At 41.8% G+C, this 21,106-nt stretch overlaps 1 protein-coding gene across 1 annotated transcript; it reads left to right on the forward strand.

The window, feature by feature from the left end:
- The first annotated feature begins 4,784 nt into the window (after positions 1 to 4,784).
- Positions 4,785 to 19,729, forward strand: LOC146971141 (KN motif and ankyrin repeat domain-containing protein 4-like). Its single transcript, XM_085805227.1, has 10 exons — positions 4,785 to 5,061; positions 11,868 to 11,947; positions 12,043 to 13,572; positions 14,959 to 15,031; positions 15,681 to 16,004; positions 16,189 to 16,273; positions 17,004 to 17,223; positions 17,313 to 17,455; positions 17,943 to 18,143; positions 19,185 to 19,729. Exons 2-10 carry the CDS (start codon positions 11,929 to 11,931, stop codon positions 19,275 to 19,277), a joined length of 2,688 nt encoding a protein of 895 aa, XP_085661353.1. The 5' UTR covers positions 4,785 to 5,061; positions 11,868 to 11,928; the 3' UTR covers positions 19,278 to 19,729.
- The last annotated feature ends 1,377 nt before the right edge of the window (positions 19,730 to 21,106 follow it).

Consider the following 21,106-nt stretch of genomic DNA (forward strand, 5'->3'; position numbering starts at 1 on the left):
GAGAGCCGGATTGCGTGAGCCCCACAGTGTGTACACAGTAAACAGTGTCCGCAGCCCTGACTTCAGCCAGTGAGGCCTGCTCTCGGGAAGGTAGAATGTATGGGTGCATAGTGGCCAAGATTTGTGAACTCTCTAATGACGCAGCTTCAAAGAGTGAGAGACACACAGTCTAGGGGGCGTGTGGAGTGAAAAGATGTGTGTGTACTGTATGTGTGATGAACAATGAAATGAGCTGGTCACCATTCTTAAGATGTATGAGGCTTGGAGATGGAATATTGATCTAATGAATATGTATTTCTATCATTAATGTGAATTTTGCTTCTATTGGTTATTGTAAACACATTAACAACTCAGCACATACAAGACCTACTGAACTGGTTCTACTGTATAGGCTCTCAAGCCACTGGTGAATTGAATCCTCCTACATAGAGGGACGCCTGGAAGCTTGAGTATGTTTTTTTTTCTTCATCTATGCAGTGCTGTCAGTGCCATCCAGTCTCTCCTGGTCAGAATGAAGGTCAGTGTCATACATGTGGTCAATGTTCTGCTTTTTATGGGTTATCTCAGAAAGAGGCAACAGCTGTCTGCCTTCAAAGAGCAGTGTGTTTGTCCCACGTGCTGCAGGGGTGAACAAGAAACTGTGTTGACTCACTCGTGCAGCACTTGTTCAAATGCAGAATTCTCCAAATTCAGGATAACTTCAGAGATGAAGACAGCACTGAACACCTTTTACATTATCATCACCACAGTGATAATCTTATTTTGGGTCAGGGTTACAGCAGTTAGGGGGTTGTTGCAGAAGCTATGATACATTTTCTATTTTCAGCCCCATAGAGGGATGTCCAGTTGGATTACAATGAACGTATTTCTAAGTGCTTCTTTTTGCACTAAACCCAATATATCAGTCATATCAATTGTGTGTGCAGTGTGCCTTTTTAATAAAACTCTGAACTCCGAATCTTCAAAGCTCAGGGTCTGAATCTGCCATGCCTCAGGTGTTTGCCAGCAGCTATCAGACTGTTCACATCTGCCTTCCCACACAGCTCCTGCTGGAGGGTGAAGGGAGCCTCCTGCAGCGTCTGCACTGCTGTGTGCATAAGGAATACCTATGTCCTTTGCAGCACTGTTGAGTTGTATTTACAGTATACCATAAGATAATGCACACACATTTTCTTTGTGCCTCTCCATCTTTTCAGTGACCCAAATATACTGTACAGTATGACAGAAGTGAGTGATATAGTTTAGCAGATTTTCTTTAACCCAAATGGAAAAATGCAGGAGCACGTGAAGGTTTAGTTATTACATTAACTTTTACTGTGCGCTCTGTTTTTCCCTTTGGCTCCTGCTATAAAATAGATAACAGTTCACATTATTTCATAATACTGTTTATCTACCATACACACAGACTGTTTACTTGTTTGATCAAACTGCCAAAGCCAAATAGATTTTTGTGCGGCATATTTGTAGTCCCCCCCCCCACACACACACACACACACACGCGTACAGTTTCCTTTGTGTTCAGTATGCATTTAAAAATTTACTGTTGAATGAAAATGTCAAAAAGTTTAAATCTAAAAGATGTTTTGAAAATGTGACAATAATTCATATTTTTCAATATTAATAAAAACATTTAACATTTAATTAAAAAATATCAACGTTTTCAAGTTTGAGCCATGAACTGCAAATAACATGTCAACATTAGTGACTTATGCAAATTAAATCTATAGTTTCAAAGGCATTACAGTTACTTTACTTTACTCACACTTGTCAAGGGTGTGTAGCCTTGCTCTTAATTCATAGGTCACTGTTACATGACTACAGCGTCTCAGTTGGCCAATGCAGCCACAGCACAACCTGTAACTCCCCTGACCCACAAGCCACAGTTACATAATGACCATCTAATGCTAAAAGATATAGGCTGCAAACCTTTAAGTGGACTGAACTTCTTTAACCTTTTCCATCTGCTCTGTGTTGTTAAGTTAAATGTCCAACTCCTCACAAAAATCTGAGCAGATGTGAAGAAAAAAAAACATGTGGAAAATGACTGATTAGAATTATGGGTATGATTGGCATAAACATAAAACTGTAGTGAACACTTTCCAGCCTCATCCACAAATAACATTGCTCAAAAGAGGACCTGCCTCTTGGCAGTTTTCAGCTTACCTCCAGCTATACTTTCCACCAGGATACAGCTTCCACAAGTAATAACAGCAAATGGGAGGAAAATTAATACCCTGCAGCTGGAAAGCCTCCCATCTCATGCATTTCACCATGTGGGCCCAAAAAGTCTATTTGTATAGGTTAATAATTAACAACTAATTTTTCGGCTAATATTTTAAGTCAATTACTATTGTAAGTGAATGTATACCCAACAATCCTCCCTAAAATATGATGCAACTCTACATCTTTCTCTGAAATTGCCTTTGAGAACATTTTTGCTTTTTGGCCAAGTTTTCTGCAGTTTGTGGTCAGTCAGTCAGCAGTCATTTAGTCCAGTAAAGACTGTTTTTTCTCTCTCTCTCCCCCTCAAGTTAAACCACAATCCCTCTCGGAGTCAGTTGTCTGCTTGGGTAATGGAAAAGGAGTATTTCTTGCTAATTCTTGCTAATTCCTTTTCCATGCATGGTGGGGCACAACGCAGTGGTTGCAGCCCCTCGAGCGGCTCTCTCGCCTCATCATGTCGTAGACTTTTTATAAACATTGCCCAGTTTATTTTGCTTTCAAGTTTGACTCAAGATGGCTGCTGCCAGTTGGAGTCGGTGATCAACAACTTTCACTCTGGGGCTCAGAAAAGTGTAGTGGGACATACATTTCTCTTGGTCTAAGGAGGCAAACTGAGCCTCTTGCCTCCCAACATAAACATAGACACCGTGAAAATAGATGGAGAGAGAAGAGGATGAGAGGAGAGCAGCGTGAGAAGGAAAGAAAGCGAAACGACTAGACAAAAAGTTTTCAGAAATGTTCTCTGTAAGGCGTCTGTGTTGGTTCTCAGTCATCCAGGTCATGGTAGTTATTAAGAGCTAGAGTTCAAGGAAAATAGACTTCTTTAAGACTTCACCTCCCACATTTGCTCTTTACAACTAAAGAACTGTTTGGATGAGTGAAACATCTTCAGGATTTGAAAATAAGTCATACAGCCCCTTGCGGGGCTGTATATAGGCACAGCAATGTTTTAAGTAAATGTTAGCATAGTTTTGTCAAGCAGGTGCTGATTCAAACTGGTTGAGTAATATTGTCACGTAGCAAGTTTATAATATTATTATTATTATTATAAGAGGAACCAATATGCAGACAGAGACACAGGAAATGCTATGGTAAAATGACAGATATGTTTATTGAAGCTCAGTTGTTCTGGGGAAGAAGTGGATCAAGCCAGAGGAAAGCTGTTTCTGTGTTGTTGCTTTACCCAAATGTAGATTGAATCAGTAGGCTAAGAACTAGTTACACTAAGAGAAACTAGCATACAGGGTATTAGCATGCTGACATTTGGTAATTGCCTAGATGCAGTAAACATAATGTTGGCCTAAAGCTGATGGGTAATGCAAAGTATTTAATAAATAACCAAATTAAAACACCAGACCAGGCCAAACACTCACGAAAGCTTTTGGAAGTCATCCTGGGGGCAGAAATCCATCCATCATTACATGACACATTACAAAATGTCAACCTCGGGGTGCCAGTCCATTACATAGATGTTGAGATACTTCAGTGGAAGTTATAACATAATAAGTAGGCTTGCAAAAGTCATTATGATTCATCCTCTGGGTCCCATGAGTGTTTGTGCTGGCAATCAGTGCTATAGTTGGACAGTAGTAGGCCTATAGTTTTTGACAAAAATAGAAATCTGTTGTGGCGCTCCGTAGGCATAGTCCTTTCCACAGCAGCCCAGGTTGCTGCATGTCGTCCCCGTCTCTCTCTCCCCTTATTTGCTGTTCCCCTCTCCCAGAAACGAAAGTGAAGGGATCATTTTTTCATAGTTTTATAATATTAATTCTGGGAAACAGGAATGTCATTAAGACATTTTTGTGTCAATCCATCACTTAAGTATTAAGACATTTCTCTGAATAAATGACAACTTTGCTTTGTTGGTGGTGCTACAGGAAAATTTGGTAGGTCACTTGTTCCTGGATGCTTCATTCTCGGCGAATCATGGATGTCTACACCAAACGTCACTGTAATCCTTCTCATAGCTGTTGAGATATCTGAGCCTGAACCAGATTGGTGCATGGACCAACATCTTGCTCCCTGTAACCAACTTCCAACAAATGTAGTCATAAAGGATGAGCAATCTGACCGGACAGCTGGTAGCTGACTTATGGTCCACTGCACTTATAAAGAGCAGATGATAGGCTTTCCTGGCATGATGGTGGTACCCCAGAGGAAGATGCTGGTAACAAGCTGAAAGAGGATCCACAAAGAATGAGTGGCATGTACCGGGAGAATGAGCCCCCATGGATGGCACCAAGCCCACTGCTCTCCCCTCCTGTTTACTTGATTAAAGAGGACAGAGACCTAGTAGCACCGGACCAGGTTACACTCTGGTTCATGAGGCACTGCATAATCACTGATTTTATCTGATTATTGACGGCACACAGTAAGGTGACTCTGAAACTTTCTCTTGCTTCATACCAGCTGCTCCTTATTTTTGACATGTTATCACAACGGTCCCAGAAGCGTTGTCATTTTCCCAGCCAGCTACACCTCTTAGCTGCGATTGGCTGCTGTCTGAGAGAGTGGGTGTGGTCCATCATGTCTAGCCTCCCAAATTTCAGTCTCGTTGGATAGTGGGTAGTGTAGGAAGGCATGTTCGCAAGCCCCTCCCTGCTTCATACACTCTTTTACACACAAGCAACCCCAGCTTCTGTTATGGCAGTGGCTGCACATTGGCATTAACCAAACAGCCGCGGCATGCCACTCTCCCTGACAGCACCTCCCTGCCCTCTCAGGAGACAGGCAGACAGGCTGGTCTGAGCTGAGAACAGACTGTAGTGCACTGTCTAGCTTACACGCCCTCACATCAGCAAGATAAAGTGGAGGAACCTGCTGAGCACATGTCGCAAGGTAAGCTTCTGATTTAATATTTATCTCATCACTCCAGTCAGTGGAGAACTGCTGGACTGGATAGTTAATCATATCCAAGATGCTGAATGTTGACCTTGAAAGTCTTCGATCTGGGACTGGCTGATCTAAATTCAGGGTCAGAAAAGCTTTTGACTCTAAAGTGGTTTAACAAATTGTGTGGAGTGGACCTCCGGGCTTGTGTCGCATACTAATCAGAGTGGTAAAGGAATTGCCTTTAAAGATTAAATGTTGAATTCTGTTTAGATTGTATTATATCTACATTTACACATGCTGTGCAGGGATGCACATTAAACAACACAAACACACATCCACGTGAACACACACCCAGGCAGCACACTTTCTATTTTAACCTTGCCATGTTAACATACCACAGCTTTCTTCCTCGCATGAAGCCACTGGCAGCTGTTTCATCCTATGAGCTTTGGCTCCACATACCACTCAGTGAGGCTTAGATGCCACAATGCAACACTGAGTCTGCTGTATTTGGAAAAAGACCAGGACAACTCCAGTTGTCCAAAATCCCAAGATGAAATACAAATATTTAAAAAGATCACAGGACTTGTGGGATTTCTAGGAAGTCTTTATGGAGACAGTGAGTGAAAAATGTGAGTTTGACAGAAAAAAGAGGAGATGCATAGATCAGGAAGGGAAAAGGAGCTCAAGTCCAAACAGTTGGCTTTGGTTTCTAAATCAACCCCCGAACAGAAGACAAGGTTCAGAGTTATGTGCTGGAAAAACCACAGTCTGTACAGCCAAAAAGTGGAGGAGAGGAATTATCTTTCCTGGAGAAACATGTAGGCTTAGAGTATACACTGTAGGTCCAAATGAATAAGGATGCAAAGATCTCTGCTCTAGTTGGGTCTCAAGTGCATTCATTATCTCAAATTTTAGTAGGCTAGTCAGTCTGTACAAAAAGTGGGAGGGTGAGAGCCCAAACAAACAGCTCGAGTTTACCCCACGTGAACTCATGAAATGAAAAACATATGAGTCTGAATTAATTAATTCCATAAGATGTAACAAGACTGTAGCAGCTCTGTGAAGCTGTACTTAGTGGTGCTTTGATCTGAACTCTAAACTCTCTTGGTGTGAACGCACAGTAATATTAGCATCCTAATAGGCTAGCAGTCACAACGCTAACATGCTGATGTATAGCAGGTAGTATATCAACTATGCTCCCCTCATTTAGCTCGGTTTGTTTACATGCTAACGTGATAATTAAAACAAAAGAGAAACTGAGGCTGAAGGTAATATAATTTGCTTTTCAGTTACAGGTGTATGTTTAAATGTTTACTTCATAATGGCACCAGATCAAAGGTTGCCAAATTCATCAGCTGATGAGGCAACTTGTGTCAGGGGAAGGCCTGGGGACCCTCAAGGGCCACTGAGATTCATCCTCTTGGGACGAAGGATGTGTGTACACACTATCAAATAGCTGTCTTGGTATTTCAGTCTGGATCAACTGATATTGCCATCCCTAGAGACACCGTTGCCATGGCTAAAAATAACCATGACAACAAACCCTTGCTGTTACCATCAGCAACTAAACCAAATCTTAACAGCTATTATCTTAAATCTTAAATAATCCTTTTGTCCTTATCTAAGATTCAAGCATTTATCCTTGCTTCACGGGGAGGTCGCCTCCTGCTGTGTCATGAGTTCATATTTAATTTGTGGCTTTAGTAAAAAAAAAAAAAATGCTGTGGACAGAGTTGCTGTGATTATATGAGGTTTATGCTGATGCAGGGAGGGCCTAAAGGTCTGTGTGAGGAGGAACACATCCACCCAGAGGAGGAGAGCAGCTGTTGTGGGAGCACTGAGATGAAAAGAGCTCAAAAAAGGCAAAATGGCCTCTCAAGAAACTAACACTTCCTCTGACTAAAATACAACAAGAACTCCGGCTGCATGCAAAGGAAACTTTGATTTCGTAAAAGCTCAACAACAAAAAAAAATGACTTGACTCTGTGTCAAGTTCACCGTGTGCAGAGGTAGCCGTACTACTGTGTTTGGCAAGGGCCTGTTTGGGGTTAGGCGAATATTTTATGTTTCATTTCTTGGGTTTCCTGTGAGGTGGGCCTATTGCTCCAAGCATACACAATTAAAGCGTGTGCCACGGAAATGTGGAGAGGCTAAGGCAACGACTCCTGGGAACTGCCTAACCGTAACTGTGCTATATTGTTTCCTCTGTGGTAACCTGGTCAGGAAGAAATGTATGAGTGTGTCTATATTCCTATTTAAAAAACATGTGGGATCTTGCAGTTTGGTCCTTTTGTTTGTCTGAGAGTGGGCTGTAAATAGCCCCAAAAGTTAACATTTCTCTTTCTCAGTGCTATGCATACACATACAGCTACTGACAGTACTTAGCACCCAAGGACAGGCTTAAGAAACAGTGTGACATTTTTACAGAACTGGTCATTTAAGATTTAGATTGAGAAGATTTATACAAGTAGCTACACACGGTAAAGCAGAAGTAAGCGATCCGGTCGTTTTGGCTAACTTCCTGTCAGCCGATGGAGTTAGCAGTCCCCGCCCTTGTCCCTACGTCACCACATTCACGCGCATCCCTTGGCTGCACATACAGAGAGGACCGCCCCTTTATGCCGTTCTCTCTCCTCATTGGATAAAGGTTGTAGGATACAAGGAAAGTTTTCTCCTCGGCTTACAGCAGAGCAGAGTGACTGACAGACCCGTGTTTCAGACCAAACACTCTATATAAGTCTATATAAGTGATAACTATTTAAGACTTATATTAAAGCAGAAGTAAGCGATCCGGTCGTTTTGGCTAATGCTGCGTTCCAGGCAGGCTTTTGAAACCGTAAATTACAGCTTCATGTCACAACTTACGATTTTGTAGCGTTCCAGGCAACCCTCTCGTGTTTTTCCGACCTGTTTTACCGGTGAAAGTCACTATAACGGCCACTCGTAACATCCGACCCGTGAACTCGTACCAGATCGAACTGGTACGACTTCACAGGTCGGAAAAACACGAGTTACGAGTTGCCTTGAACGCACCATAACAGTCCTCGTCCCTACGTCACCACATTCACGCTCATCCCTTGGCTGCACACACAGCCCTGCATGCCGTTCTCTCTCCTCATTGGATAAAAACTGTAGGATACAAGAAAAGTTTTCTCCTCGGCTCAGAGCAGAGCAGAGGGACTGAGAGACCCGTGTTTCAGTCCAAACACTCTATGTAAGTGATTGCTGTCGGAAGATATAACTATTTAAGACTTAGGCCTATATTAACACAAATATATCGCTTACTTCTGCTTTAACACAAGTATTCCACTTACTTCTGCTTTAATAGCAGGTGACAGTATCTAATTTTTCATCAGTAAACATCCAGTGTTGAGATGATGTTGGTAGATTTTTTTCACTTCATAGAACAAATGTAAATGTATTTCCTGAACTCGAGCCAGCCGCCTGCTCTCTGAGTCTGATGACAGCCAGCATTGAGATGTCTGCAGTGACAGGTGCTCTGTGGCACAGCGCTGACTGACAGAGGCAATGATGAATACAACTTCTACTTGTAGCAACATGAGGCTTTTTTCCCCCCTAATCTGAATGCCTCACCAGCTCTATGGAAATCTGTCGTGTTATCCTCCTGGTTCGTCCTTCTGCCTGGAGGACACTCCACTGAATTATCTTCTGGCTTGTAAAACGAACATGTCAGGGTCTTTTCTCTTGGCATGTACATTAGCTTTACACCCACGTGTAAGGGCTAAACTTAGACATTTCAGTTTGAGCGCTGAAAGATTCCTCTCAGCATTATAAAACCCTCCTGGTGATAACAACATACACAGAGTATCAATTTCAATGTAGGCTACTGAATGTAACATGTGTATTAGGTTTCAGTGTATGCAGTAGAACATACAGAGGAAACTCGTTAGAAAAGATCAGTTTGGGGAAAACAGGATTGGTGTAATTATAATATTTTTATATACATTTTGTTTAATATAATACAAGACATATCATGAATTAAATAAGCTGTCAGCACCATGACTCTGTATTTCCATCGAACTGGAGTAAAAGAATGACAGTCTTATAAAAACAGATTCAGACAGCCAGAGATTCATATGTCATATAACCAATGGGAAATAAACCTTAAAGCAGAAGTAAGCGATCCGGTCGTTTTGGCTAACTTCCTGTCAGCCGATGGAGTTAGCAGTCCCCGCCCTCGTCCCTACGTCACCACATTCACGCGCATCCCTTGGCTGCACACACAGAGAGGACCGCCCCTTTATGCCGTTCTCTCTCCTCATTGGATAAAGGTTGTAGGATACAAGGAAAGTTTTCTCCTCGGCTTACAGCAGAGCAGAGTGACTGACAGACCCGTGTTTCGGACCAAACACTCTATATAAGTGATTGCTGTCGGAAGATATAACTATTTATGACTTATATTAACACAAACATTCCGCTTACTTCTGCTTTAAACCTTGTCAGAACAGGAAACAAAAGTTTCATTAGCAAAACCACAAACACTGTGTCAGTCGCTACCCGTTCCAACATTACCATGAACCATCTGAATTCTGCTATAGGAGATAAATTTGGAGTAAAAAAAAAAAATCCACATCTGAGTCTCAGTTTGACTGAGGCTCAAACATGCAACTGAGTGTGTCTCATGTTTCCTCCAACACTCACCATCTTGATACACACTGCTCCATCACCTGTCACCTGAACCTTGTCAGTCAGAGAGTGAGAGTTTACACGACAACACTGTGTCAGCCACAGTCTGTTACAAGCTACCAAACAACATTAACAAATAACTGCACTTATCGCCACAATACATTTTCTGGTCACCACTTTTGGTGACAATAAACTCTTCAAAAACTCCAGGTCTGACTGAGGCTGAAACGTGTTTCTTAATCTTTCTGTTGTCTTCTCTGCTAACCCCTAGCACAGGGCCCACATATTTTTTAATAAGAAAATACCGTAAACATAGATATGCGTACAGTCTCAGTTTTTGATTTCCTTTTCCCCTTTAATTTTATGTAAAGCCATATTAACCCATATATTTATTAGAGTTTTTAACATTGTTCAAAGAGGAAATAAAGTTGAGGACTGGGCTGCATATTTAGATTCTCTCAGCTCTTTATTTTGTTTTTCTGGCCCACACCTTGATTTTCCTGCTTCAGAACAGCAGTAAGTCAGCAGGGAGGTGGTGAGCACTGTGGAGAAATCCTCAACCAAAGAGCCAGGACAAGAACAGATCTAAAATCAGAGTAAGACACAAATGGAAAATCAGAGTCAGGCACATCCAGTGTGTGTGATGTTATACTAATTCTACCCAAAAAGCAAAATAAGGTGAAAGAGGGAATATTTGCACACTGGTAATGCTCCCCAAAGATTTGGAAGTTTAGTCCTGAAGAAGATTTGTTTAAATCAAAATGCTGACCTTCTGTTAATACATTTTTACCAGTATGGAAAAAAATTTTTCTCTTTCACCGTATTGAAAAAAAATTGAAATTGAAATTGAATTTTGGTGCAACTGTCTGTATTTTCAATAATATTTGAATTCCTGAATGACAAACTTGACCCATATGAAAGCTATCAGCCAAGGAGAGTACAGCTATGTGAGACATGATGAATCTTTGACTTTAATTACACATTACACACATTTATCTCAGCCTTCACGTCTTAGCTTGTGAAAATGTCTGTATCCCTGTCTGTAATTTTCAGATTTGTTGCTGTTTCTTGTTGGCCATCAGAGAGTGTGTGAATGACGGAAGATAAAATTCCCAGCAGGACCATTCGGTGGTGTTTGTCTGTTTACTGCATAGCTGACATTGTTTGGGGTTGTGGCTCAGTGGCTGCGGTGCCTCGAGAGGACAGAGAGCTGCCACAGAGGCTGGTGGTCAGGAGAAGGGAGGGCATGGGAGGGAGGAGGGAGGAGGGAAGAGGTGAGGGTGGAAGGAGGGAGACACTGAGTGAGTTAGGGGAAGAAATAACTTCTCTCTGTTCATAACATAGACTATTAAAGAGAAAATGGGAAAGTCAGCAGATTTAAAGTGCAGTAAGTGCCATATTTGGAAAAAACACAAAGACTGAAATGAAAAGAGCAGAGTAAAAGACAGTTACAGTTAGATACAGTCCAGTAAAAGTAAAGCAAGAATCTGGGAAAAGACTGGAGACGTAGTAGGAGGCAAAGGGAGAGTAGGAAGGGAGGAAAGTATTGAGTCAGAACAATGGTTGTCTGTATTTATGTCTGTGGGAGTATATTTTGCCCTGCTGGCCATTGCTGCTGGGCGAAACTGTCTCAAGAGCTATTTTCAGCTCTAGTCCTGGATGGCAGGGTTGTAATCAAGTGAACATCAGGCCTGCTACTGTTGAATAATAGCTGCCTGATGCATGGAAGAAATGAAGCAGTGAGAGTGTGAGAAAAGCAAAGATCTCTGGGAGAAGAGGAGAATGAGAGGAAGAACGAGAGTGGGAGAGCACTTGAGAATAATTGGATGTTAGTGTCTTGTGCTCTGTGCTACATGAGGGGGGATGAATAAGAAGGAGATTGTGAATGGAGTACAAAAAAAGGACCATTACTGCTCCATCTGGTCATAAAATTTAGATTGGGTGTCCCACGAAAAATACCACAACCATACCAAGTGAGTGGCATTGCCAAAGTTTGTCAGTTGTGCCTCCAGAAATGAGGACTATGTCCATTATATTATTTGAAAACCACACAATAACCACTTACTACTTGTACAAAATGTCCTAACATGTATTTTTTTATGTGTGTCTGGCTGGTTCAACTGGTTCTTCTCATTTTGATTTCATTTTATTTCATTTACCAGATTCCAATGGTCCTACCAGATAATGTGACAACAAACTGTTTGGAAAACTTAACAGAGATAAATGATGGAAGGACAAAATGGTAAAGAAAAAAAAGTCCACAACATTACAACACAACAACATTATGGAATTTAAAATTTTATATTGGATACTAAATTTGTGTTTTAATGTTCACAGGAAATATCGCAGCTGATAAAACAACACAGAATGGAATCAAAGGGAAGCCCCCTTACTCAGTGGAAACACCTTACGGTTTCCGACTTGACCTGGACTTCCTGAAGTACGTGGATGACATAGAGAAAGGCAACACCATCAAAAGAGTCCCAATCCAGCGTCGGAGCAAGGGTCCCCGGGCAAGCACTCTTCCCAGACTCCTCAACCCTTCTGCATGTGGGTACCGCCCAAACCTGTGGGGATCTACCGGAGCTCTTGGCCCCAGGTCCCGACTGTCGGACGTCCATCATCATGGTTATACCTCCTGGGCAAATGATCACAGATCGACTCTGTCTCCCACGGGGCTCAACTCCCTGGAAGAGATGGAGGCAAGAATCAAGGAGTTTGATGAGCAGCCTCTAGGTGAGCACATCAGACCTCATCTCCTCCGTGCCTCCAGTTTGCCTCTCACAGTATTACTGAGACAGGGCTCAGAGTCCACGGATGACCACAGCAGCCTCTGGAGTTCAAGAGATCACCTCGGAGGAAGGAACACCTCCTGTGAAGATGTTTTCCACTCCTCGGATAGCCCTCGACCCCAGGACTGCTCGGGGTTGCTGAGACGTCTGACCGAGGCCATTGAACGTGTAGGAGAGCTGGAGATGGAGGTGAGGGTTATACCGGAGCTCCGGGCTCAGATATGCATCCTCCAAGAGGAACGAGAAAGACTCCGCCTGGGCCTGAGTCCACATATCCATACACCTTCAATGAATGGAACCACTGACCCTCTTACTTTGTCCCACTACAGCAATGTAGACAGCAAAAGGCCTCGGCATGAAAGTCATACCAGGTTTTCTAAAAATCATAGTGTCAGACAGGATGACTCTAATCCAAAACATGAGTGGAGGACCAGTACAGATCTGGACGAGCTGTTGACAGTGACTTCCCTGCAGGCTAAGGTAGCTGTGCTGGAGCAGAAGCTCCATGAGACTGGCCTGGAGCTCCAGAGGGCCTTGGGTCTGCTGAGGGAACAACAGGAGGAGGGCAGAAGGAAAGACGAGAAGGTGGAACACCTTATCAAGAATCCTGGCATGTGGGTCCGGGCTGAAAGGGTGGTGGTAGACCAGGTTGGAAATGAGATGATGGTGAGATCCATTGAATCTGATTTTAAGAAAGCCCCTTCCTCAAGGAGCTCAGATGCATTTGGTGGAGCAAGAACTGTTTCCACAAATGGACAAAGGAGTCAACAACAAGACTCAGTATTTGATTTCATGTCAGCTGGAAGGAGTCCACCTCTATCTGGTGAATTTGGAGAGACTTTGAATGGGGACACAGCAGTGGCTGTCCACCACATTAAGAAGCTCAAAAGGCTCCTGGATCAGCAGTGGGAGTGTTTGTGTGCAGACAGTGAGTCAAGAGAGGAAGGTAAACCCTTAAAGCACCCAGATCCTAAGATAAACTCTCTACAGCAGGAGATGATGGGACTTGTTGATGTCCTCACCTCCTACTACACCCAGCATGGACACAATGATGAAGAAAGAACACAAGATAGAGGTACTGTCATCCACAGATGCATGATATCAAGATTATCATTAAATCTCTTTTAGGGCAAACACACAGGGCTGGATTATGACGTCATTAGATTAGATTGTATAATCCACAAGACTCAACTGGAAGCAAATTATGTTACTGAAAATGACTGACAAGTTAATTTGTGTCTCATACGGGCTTTCAGGCTTTTCTTCCCACAGACTATTTTGACCATGGTTGTTATAGTGAAGTAGCTGCACTGTAGAGAGGCAGTGCTCACACATTAAGACTAACTTGAATCGTAATAGTGTGGTTTGGACATGGTTTGGGAAAGAAGAAGTCAATCTGTTGGACAAAAGGGAGAACCTCAGAGCTGGACCTCCTCTCTTGACTTAACTCGTGTGTGATTTACATCACATTTAAATAATAAATCAGAAAAACTGGAAATCTTTTAGTTGAACTTGTATTTAATTAAAGCACATGGTTGGTTGACTTGACTAGTTGACACAAATGCTGGTTTTAAGTGTTTCTGAACTGCTGCTACTTTGTTTGAGAGTTTTTCCTATTTGAATGGTCATATTTTCCAGCATGCTGAAAGCTGAAACACCAGATGTGAGTCTCTGAGGAGTGTAGTCAACACACTTCCCTTTAAAAACAAGTGATTTATGTCTCCTTAGTGTATGGTCAGAAGATAAAGCTTATATTGCAAAAACTGCAAACAATAGAAAAAGGCTATCACAGGTATCATTATTTTAAGTTTTGAAATCCAACCTGTACTTTTAAAACCTTACTATCAACCTTAAAAATTTACTAGTCGAGAATGCCATTAAGAAACAGGGGATGAAGTGTTATCATTGTTTTATATAAAAATGAGCCTGAAAGAATTGAATAGAGACTTAGCATGAAATGAGCCACCAAGCTCTATATAGATGCACAGAGTTCCAGTTAAATGTTAAAGTGAAATAGGAACCATAGTCAATGCTAACAGCTGTGTCAACACAGGAATAAGAGCTTGATGAGTAGATGAGTTGTTTAAAAAAATCCTCATTTGATTTCAACGAAGAAATACCATATATGTCTTCAAAAGGTTGGGACATTTGTTTGAAGTCATATTCTCACATTTGTTTCAAAATCAAGTGTGTTTGGTGAAACATTAAAGTTAATAAAGTAATTTGAACACTGTTTGCTTTAGAAAAGCTGACATCATTAAGTTCCTCTGTCAAATTCAGATCCACAATGTACTTATTAGGTGTAAAAGTAATGGAATTTATAACTCTCTATAACAAGTAGGTGACTGACAGTTTTTGTGAAGAAACTGTGGCGTCCAAAAGAATTCTGTCAAAATGTTGTTGTTCAGCTGTGTTGATATTTCATCATCATCATTCTCTGTGTCTGTCTCTCTCCCTACAGCCTCTAAATCCATCACCAAGCCAGATGGATGTGGCCAGACGTCAAAAAAACTTTCAGGGGGTGTTAATGAAGGGTTAGTAAATAACTCTCTCTGACCTTAAAAGCAATGATTATCGGTTAGTGACTATATTTGAGGTTCTTTAAGCGACTTTTCTGACTGAGGAAAACATCATAATTTAAATCTGAAAGATGAATACCAGTCATTTTAAAGCCTGGACTCCCATATCTTAGCAGGGTCATAGAGAACATTTGCCATTTTCCAAAGCCTCAAACAAGGATTTATTTTAATGGTAAAATAGTTGGACTAGTCTGTTTTCTAGCCCAGTTTTTATTCTAGTTGTGACAATCTGATGAATTGTCTTTCTTTTTTAAAACGAGGAAGCATTTTTTGTTTTGACTTTTGTCCAGCCTTTGATGCTCTAAAAAGATTGGATTCAAAGTATTGACTGAAATATTCTAGCCATAAATAATGCATCAGAGATCTCATCCAAGACTCTCGTTCCCGAATGAGCCACATGAGACATTGCAGGGGAAAATGGTTGATTGGCTTTCATGTTGATTCCTGATGCTGTAAATTTCAACTTTCAAACGAGTTTGAGGTTTTGAGGGGATTTAGACAACTTTTTAGTTCCTCAGCGTCAGTGTTTCAGAGATCCAAGACTTTAGTGCTGACAATGACATGACACGTTTATTTTCCTGCCTCATTTTCATTTCTTTTAAAGATGTAAAGCAAGTAGAAATCTACTCGGGCAGGACGGTGTGAAGCGGAGTGTTCATGGTGATTGGGAGCAGAAGGAGAGCAGCAGCAGCCCTGGAGAGATGGCTGCTGCCCAGGTGGATGCAGACCCAGGGAAGAGGCGGATGGAGGGAGTGTGGCAAATTAACCCCGACAGACAGATGATATCTGGGGGTACAGGATCAGGGACAGATGGAGGAGTGGTGTCTGTAGAAGCTGAGGCTTCAGAGAAAATGGTCAAAGCAAAACCAAAGCCCCCAGGAGAACAGATGGAGAGGTACCCTGGCTCAGAAACAACCACAGGGGGCAGGTGAGAGCACCATAACAAATGCCTTGGAAAATGTAAGTGTGCTGTTTACCCTGAGGGGAGCACTTTCAATGATACATTTGTGGAATATGGGAATATATTCCTACATGTAATGCTGTGAGGGAAAATTCTCCTTATTGTCTCTTTGTATCCTACATCAGACATGCATGATCTTTTTATCTTTCAGGGAGACTGTGAGTGCAGATTTCATGGCTGCTTGTCAGTTCCTTAGTGACCACATGGACAGCATGGATAACCCCAGTGATGATGTGGTATGTAACTCTGATTCAACCCTCAGAAACTCATGAAGGTGTTTACAGGAAGTCAATTTGAATGTTATGCTGAATAAGGATATTCCTCATCTTAATGGATTCTATATGATTTAAACGCCTAAAGTTGATATCAACAATAGTTATTTCTGATATGAAAAGCAGTATTGAAGTCACAGAGTCATTAAAGCTCTAAAGCTCCTCTCAGCTCAGAGCAGTTTAGCATCTTTTAGTTCACTGTCTTGTTGGAGGGGTGTGAAATAGGCCAGAGAAGAATCTATCACATTTGGGGGAAGATCCTGTTCAGTAATTATGAATTTGAATTTTTACTCTGAAGACTGATTGTTTGATACAGGCCACTGTGTTCTCTGATCCAGCTGCATTTAGTGCGAAAGCTCTAATAAACTGTATGCAATGTGTGCAGAACTAAACATTGTGGCTGATGACAATTTCAAAGGCATGATGAATATAGCCTTTTGCATTAAGAGTAAGATATTTGGTGGGGGAGAGTGAATATTGGACTGGGTGAACAGAAACACCACATTACCACTACAGTAAATGAAAGCTTAAGTTGCTACGTGCTTTTAGATGTAAAGTAGGCATTTGTGGACATGTTTGCCTTAAAGGTGTGTTAATATTGTGTTCTGTAGACAAACAGATCAATTTACAAGGCTTTAAAGTGTGTCAAATCAGTGTCAGAGTCATCTTTCCTTCCTTCTTGCCTGTTTTCCAGAGAAAAGCCCTGGTCATGTTGTTTCAGCACTGGTTCAGTGCGGCAGCAGAAGAGGCTTCAGTGGCCAGCAAGGTGGCTGTGTACCTGAAAGAGGTGAAGAAAGCCACACCTTCGCTGCTGGCATTCCTCATCAACCTGGCAGACGACAATAGCAACACAGTGCTGCACTACAGTGTGTCCCACTGCAACTACAGCATCGTCAGCCTGCTCCTAGACACAGGTAATGGCACTAGTGTGACCAGAGTCACTGCACAAAGATCAGCTGTCTTGGAAACATTAAACATGTTGATATTTCCTTTGCATCACCAGGTGTGAGTGACGTGAACCTTCAGAACAACGCTGGCTACACAGCGGTGATGCTGGCCTCGCTGACGGCCCCTGATGGCCCAGGTGGCATGGAGGTGGTCCGCAAGATAATGGAACTGGGCAACATTAACATTCGCTCCAGCCAGGTAGTGCATACAAGGAGAAATTACGCAAGTGGAGCTTGATTCCCAGCAGCAACAATCTAGTGCAATATCTAAGGGTCAATCTACTGATTTTATACATGAATATCAGTTTACGGATGATAATGAGTACAGAACAGTTGTATAATATTTTAGCTCTGAAGGGAGCTTTTCTACGCAGATAAAATCAAATTAGACTTGAGTCAGGCTTGGAGCGGTAAATGATATAGGAATTTAACAGGCATGGAGGGTCTAATACACTATTATATTGGATTATGGGAAACACAAGAGACATTAGAGACTAGAAATCACAAATATTTGGCATCTTCTATTTGGCAGCTTCTATTATTCTCTGCTTACATTGTCTCCTGTGACTTCCCAAGCTTAATGAGAGTGCAAAACTAAGTTGTTAGCATGCTCTAAGAGCTCCTTTAACAAGAACTGAGCTCTAAATTTTGTGTCTCTGTCCTATCGTCTCTCCCTCTCTGTACAGACTGGCCAAACAGCGCTGCACTTAGCGGTGAGACACGGCCGCGTTGTGATGGTTCGCCTGTTGCTGAGCTGCGGAGCCGACACAAATGTTCAGGACAGCCAGGGAACCACGGCCCTAATGTTCGCGTCTGAGAGAGGCCACACACACATCGCAAGGCTGCTGCTAGAGAGGAGCCAGTGTGACCTCACCCTCACTGACAAGGTGATCCTGCAGCAAACAAGTCCCATTATCAGCTTTTCATTTGATAAGAGAATACAGTTTTAACTGCTACCAGTGTGAGATATAGGCAGTTGTTTGTGGTCATCATACCAAAAGAAAAACAGTTAACTGGACAATATTTTTTTTCAAATTCTACAGGCATCACTCCTGGTAATTAAATTTCATACTTGAAATAATGACTCCAACTCCATTTATCATATGAAATCCTGTTATATCTGTTTAAAAAATGGCATATGTCCCTTTCTATTCGCATAACTAAACACAAAAAGGAGCTTAGATGTATGAAAGCTTGAATGTTTTGACTCGTGCTGTGTGGACGTGGGTGGACTGACAGTCTGGATGCAGCAGAATAGAGCTTCCCCAGGATTAATCAGGGCTACAGGAAGACAAATCTCCCTGGGCTGAGATGAGCTAATCTGCCAACAGTACCTTATCTGCCAGTCTGGAGCGAGTGGAAGCAGGGAAGAGAGCATGCATATGTATTTTCTACTTTTGACACAGCCTGCCTTTATAGCAGAGTTTAAGAGATGAAAAAAAAAAAAAAAAAAAAATCAGCAGGTGTCCTATCGCAACCCTACAAAGTGTTTCACCTTGACACAAACCCAGATTGATTACACCAATTAAACTCTCATGAAATTAATTCTTAACCCATTTGTCTTTTGAAGTAAAAATGCAAACTTGCTTTTAAATTTGCTATTTAATCCGTCCTTTGGGAGGCACAATTCTGCAGCTGGAAAATAGTCATATGCTATGCCAGTGGCTCTGTGAAGCTACACTTGAGCTAAATGCCAATGCCAATGTGATAATGACACTGAAGTTTAGTAAATATGTTTACTTTCTTGACCACAATGGTTACATTTGTCAAACTTGTGGTGGTGTCAGAGGAAAAGTCAGGGGATGGACAAAGTTCATCCTCTGGGGATTGTGAATTTCTTCAAGTAAATGTATTAAGTCCAGTAACCATTATCTGGAACATTTATGATAACATGGCTAAAAGTACATGTCTTTCTTTCTGTCCTCCAGCGTGGTCAGACTGCGCTCTCTGTCGCCATGCGAGGTTCCCACACGGACACGGCCGCCCTCCTGCAGGCCCACGCTAAAGCTCGAGCTCAGTAGTGCTGGAAAACTGGAAAAAGAATCAGCAGACGTATGATCCTCTTTTCTGTGTGAGGTTTAAGTTTGGCGCTCTGTGCTTCGATTAAGCTGTTTGTTCCACGTTATTGTTTTTGAATCCTTTTTTGAGATGGAATGACATCATTTCAACAAAACTATGTCACCACAAGCGGTTGAAGCTTTAGATGAGTGTTTGGCATGATTGCCGGAGAAATCAATGTACAGTTTTCTGTTGTCTTTACTGTTGAAGTTTATAGTTTAGATCTGATCTTTGCACACCCAAGCAGCAGCTTCACTCAACAACTATGCAATGAAAAAATATATTTATTTTATGTTTATTGTATTGCCAAGTATTGCTATTTGCATTGTTGCAGCAGCTCAGCACTTTTAAAAAGAAATACAATGTGTAAAATATATCAAGTAATGCAAAGTACTTTCTTTGATGCTGCATGAAAGACAGACAAATCTAAATCAACCTGTTGATTTCACTCATTAATGATTTCTATCATGATGTTCACAATGTTTGTTTTTAATAAAAATATGACTGAAAACTGTTGCCATTGTTTCAACCAAGGTAAGTTTACACATTGAAATGAAAACCCAGTGGTCAGCTTTGTTGCTGTAGTAACAAACCCAACCAGCAGGTGGTGTAGCTCCTCCATTCCAGCATCACTATTGTGAGTCAAATACAATAACACACAGAAAGCAACAATATACAAAAATCTGGAATTCTAAAATGAGCATATCCAAGGGATTAGATCTAATCCCTTTCAAGTGTGACAGACAATTATAAACATGACACCCACCGAAATGCTCTAATTCCACTGTGAGCGGGGACACAATGAGATTCACCTGCAATCCAGCTGTGGAACGGCCCAGTCAGGCATGAAAGCAGATGTGCTGCAAGTGGCCCCTTTGTTCCTCCAGCCCACGGGGGCACGGTAAGGGGCGACGGTGCTGTAGTCTCGCAGCAAGGATTTGAGATTACGTTTGTGAGATAAAACAAAAGGATTGAGAGTAGAGACTGGCAGGAGGCTGGATTTGTGTCGGACAGAGCAAAGCCACCTCATTTCCCCTGAGGATTTTTTCCAGCCTGGCTGACTGACTGCCCTGCTGCTGTAATGACCCTGAGCAAATATAGGGCGAGAGAGAGGGGCGGCTATGGAGATGGAGTCAGCTCCTTTACTATCAGTCAAGTGTCAAAGATAAAATATATAAGCACACATATTATTTTATAAAATGGCATAAGTACTGAAATCTGTTTTTGTTTTATTGCATAAAACACTGTGTTTAAAATCGACGATCAACGTTGATGAACTATAGATTTAAATCTTTTTGACTGTACGTATTCATGTCTGTACAGACCCCTGTGCTGCCTCCACACATATATATTGTCGGTGTAAACACACCATCCCCCACACAGACAGGCCTTCACACCACAATGAATCAAGGTGTACATCATATGTGGACCAGTGAATATCTGTGACACCTCTTTTGTCTGCTACAGGCATCACAAAAAATTACATTGTATCCGAATGCAGCAACAAAGAAGATGAGTCTGATGGCATTTGCCCTACTTCACTAATAATGTTAATGGGTTTGCTTTATCTGATACTGTTGTTCTGTCTGCTGATGGATCACTTTGTCTGGATGGATGTAAAACAAATCTCAGTCAGTGTGGTTTACAAAGGGAGAAGCATTTTGTGTTCTGCTACAAAGAGTGACTAGATTTTGAATTGAGCCAATAACCCATTTTCCCTCTGACAAATAAAAATGTGGAATCATAAGAAATAAAACACACTTTTCTCAATTTAACATAAGCAGGAATCTTG

Source organism: Trachurus japonicus, chromosome 17, assembly GCF_045865225.1.
Source record: "Trachurus japonicus isolate A0001 chromosome 17, Traja_1.0".
In the NCBI taxonomy this organism is placed as follows: Eukaryota; Metazoa; Chordata; class Actinopteri; order Carangiformes; family Carangidae; genus Trachurus; species Trachurus japonicus.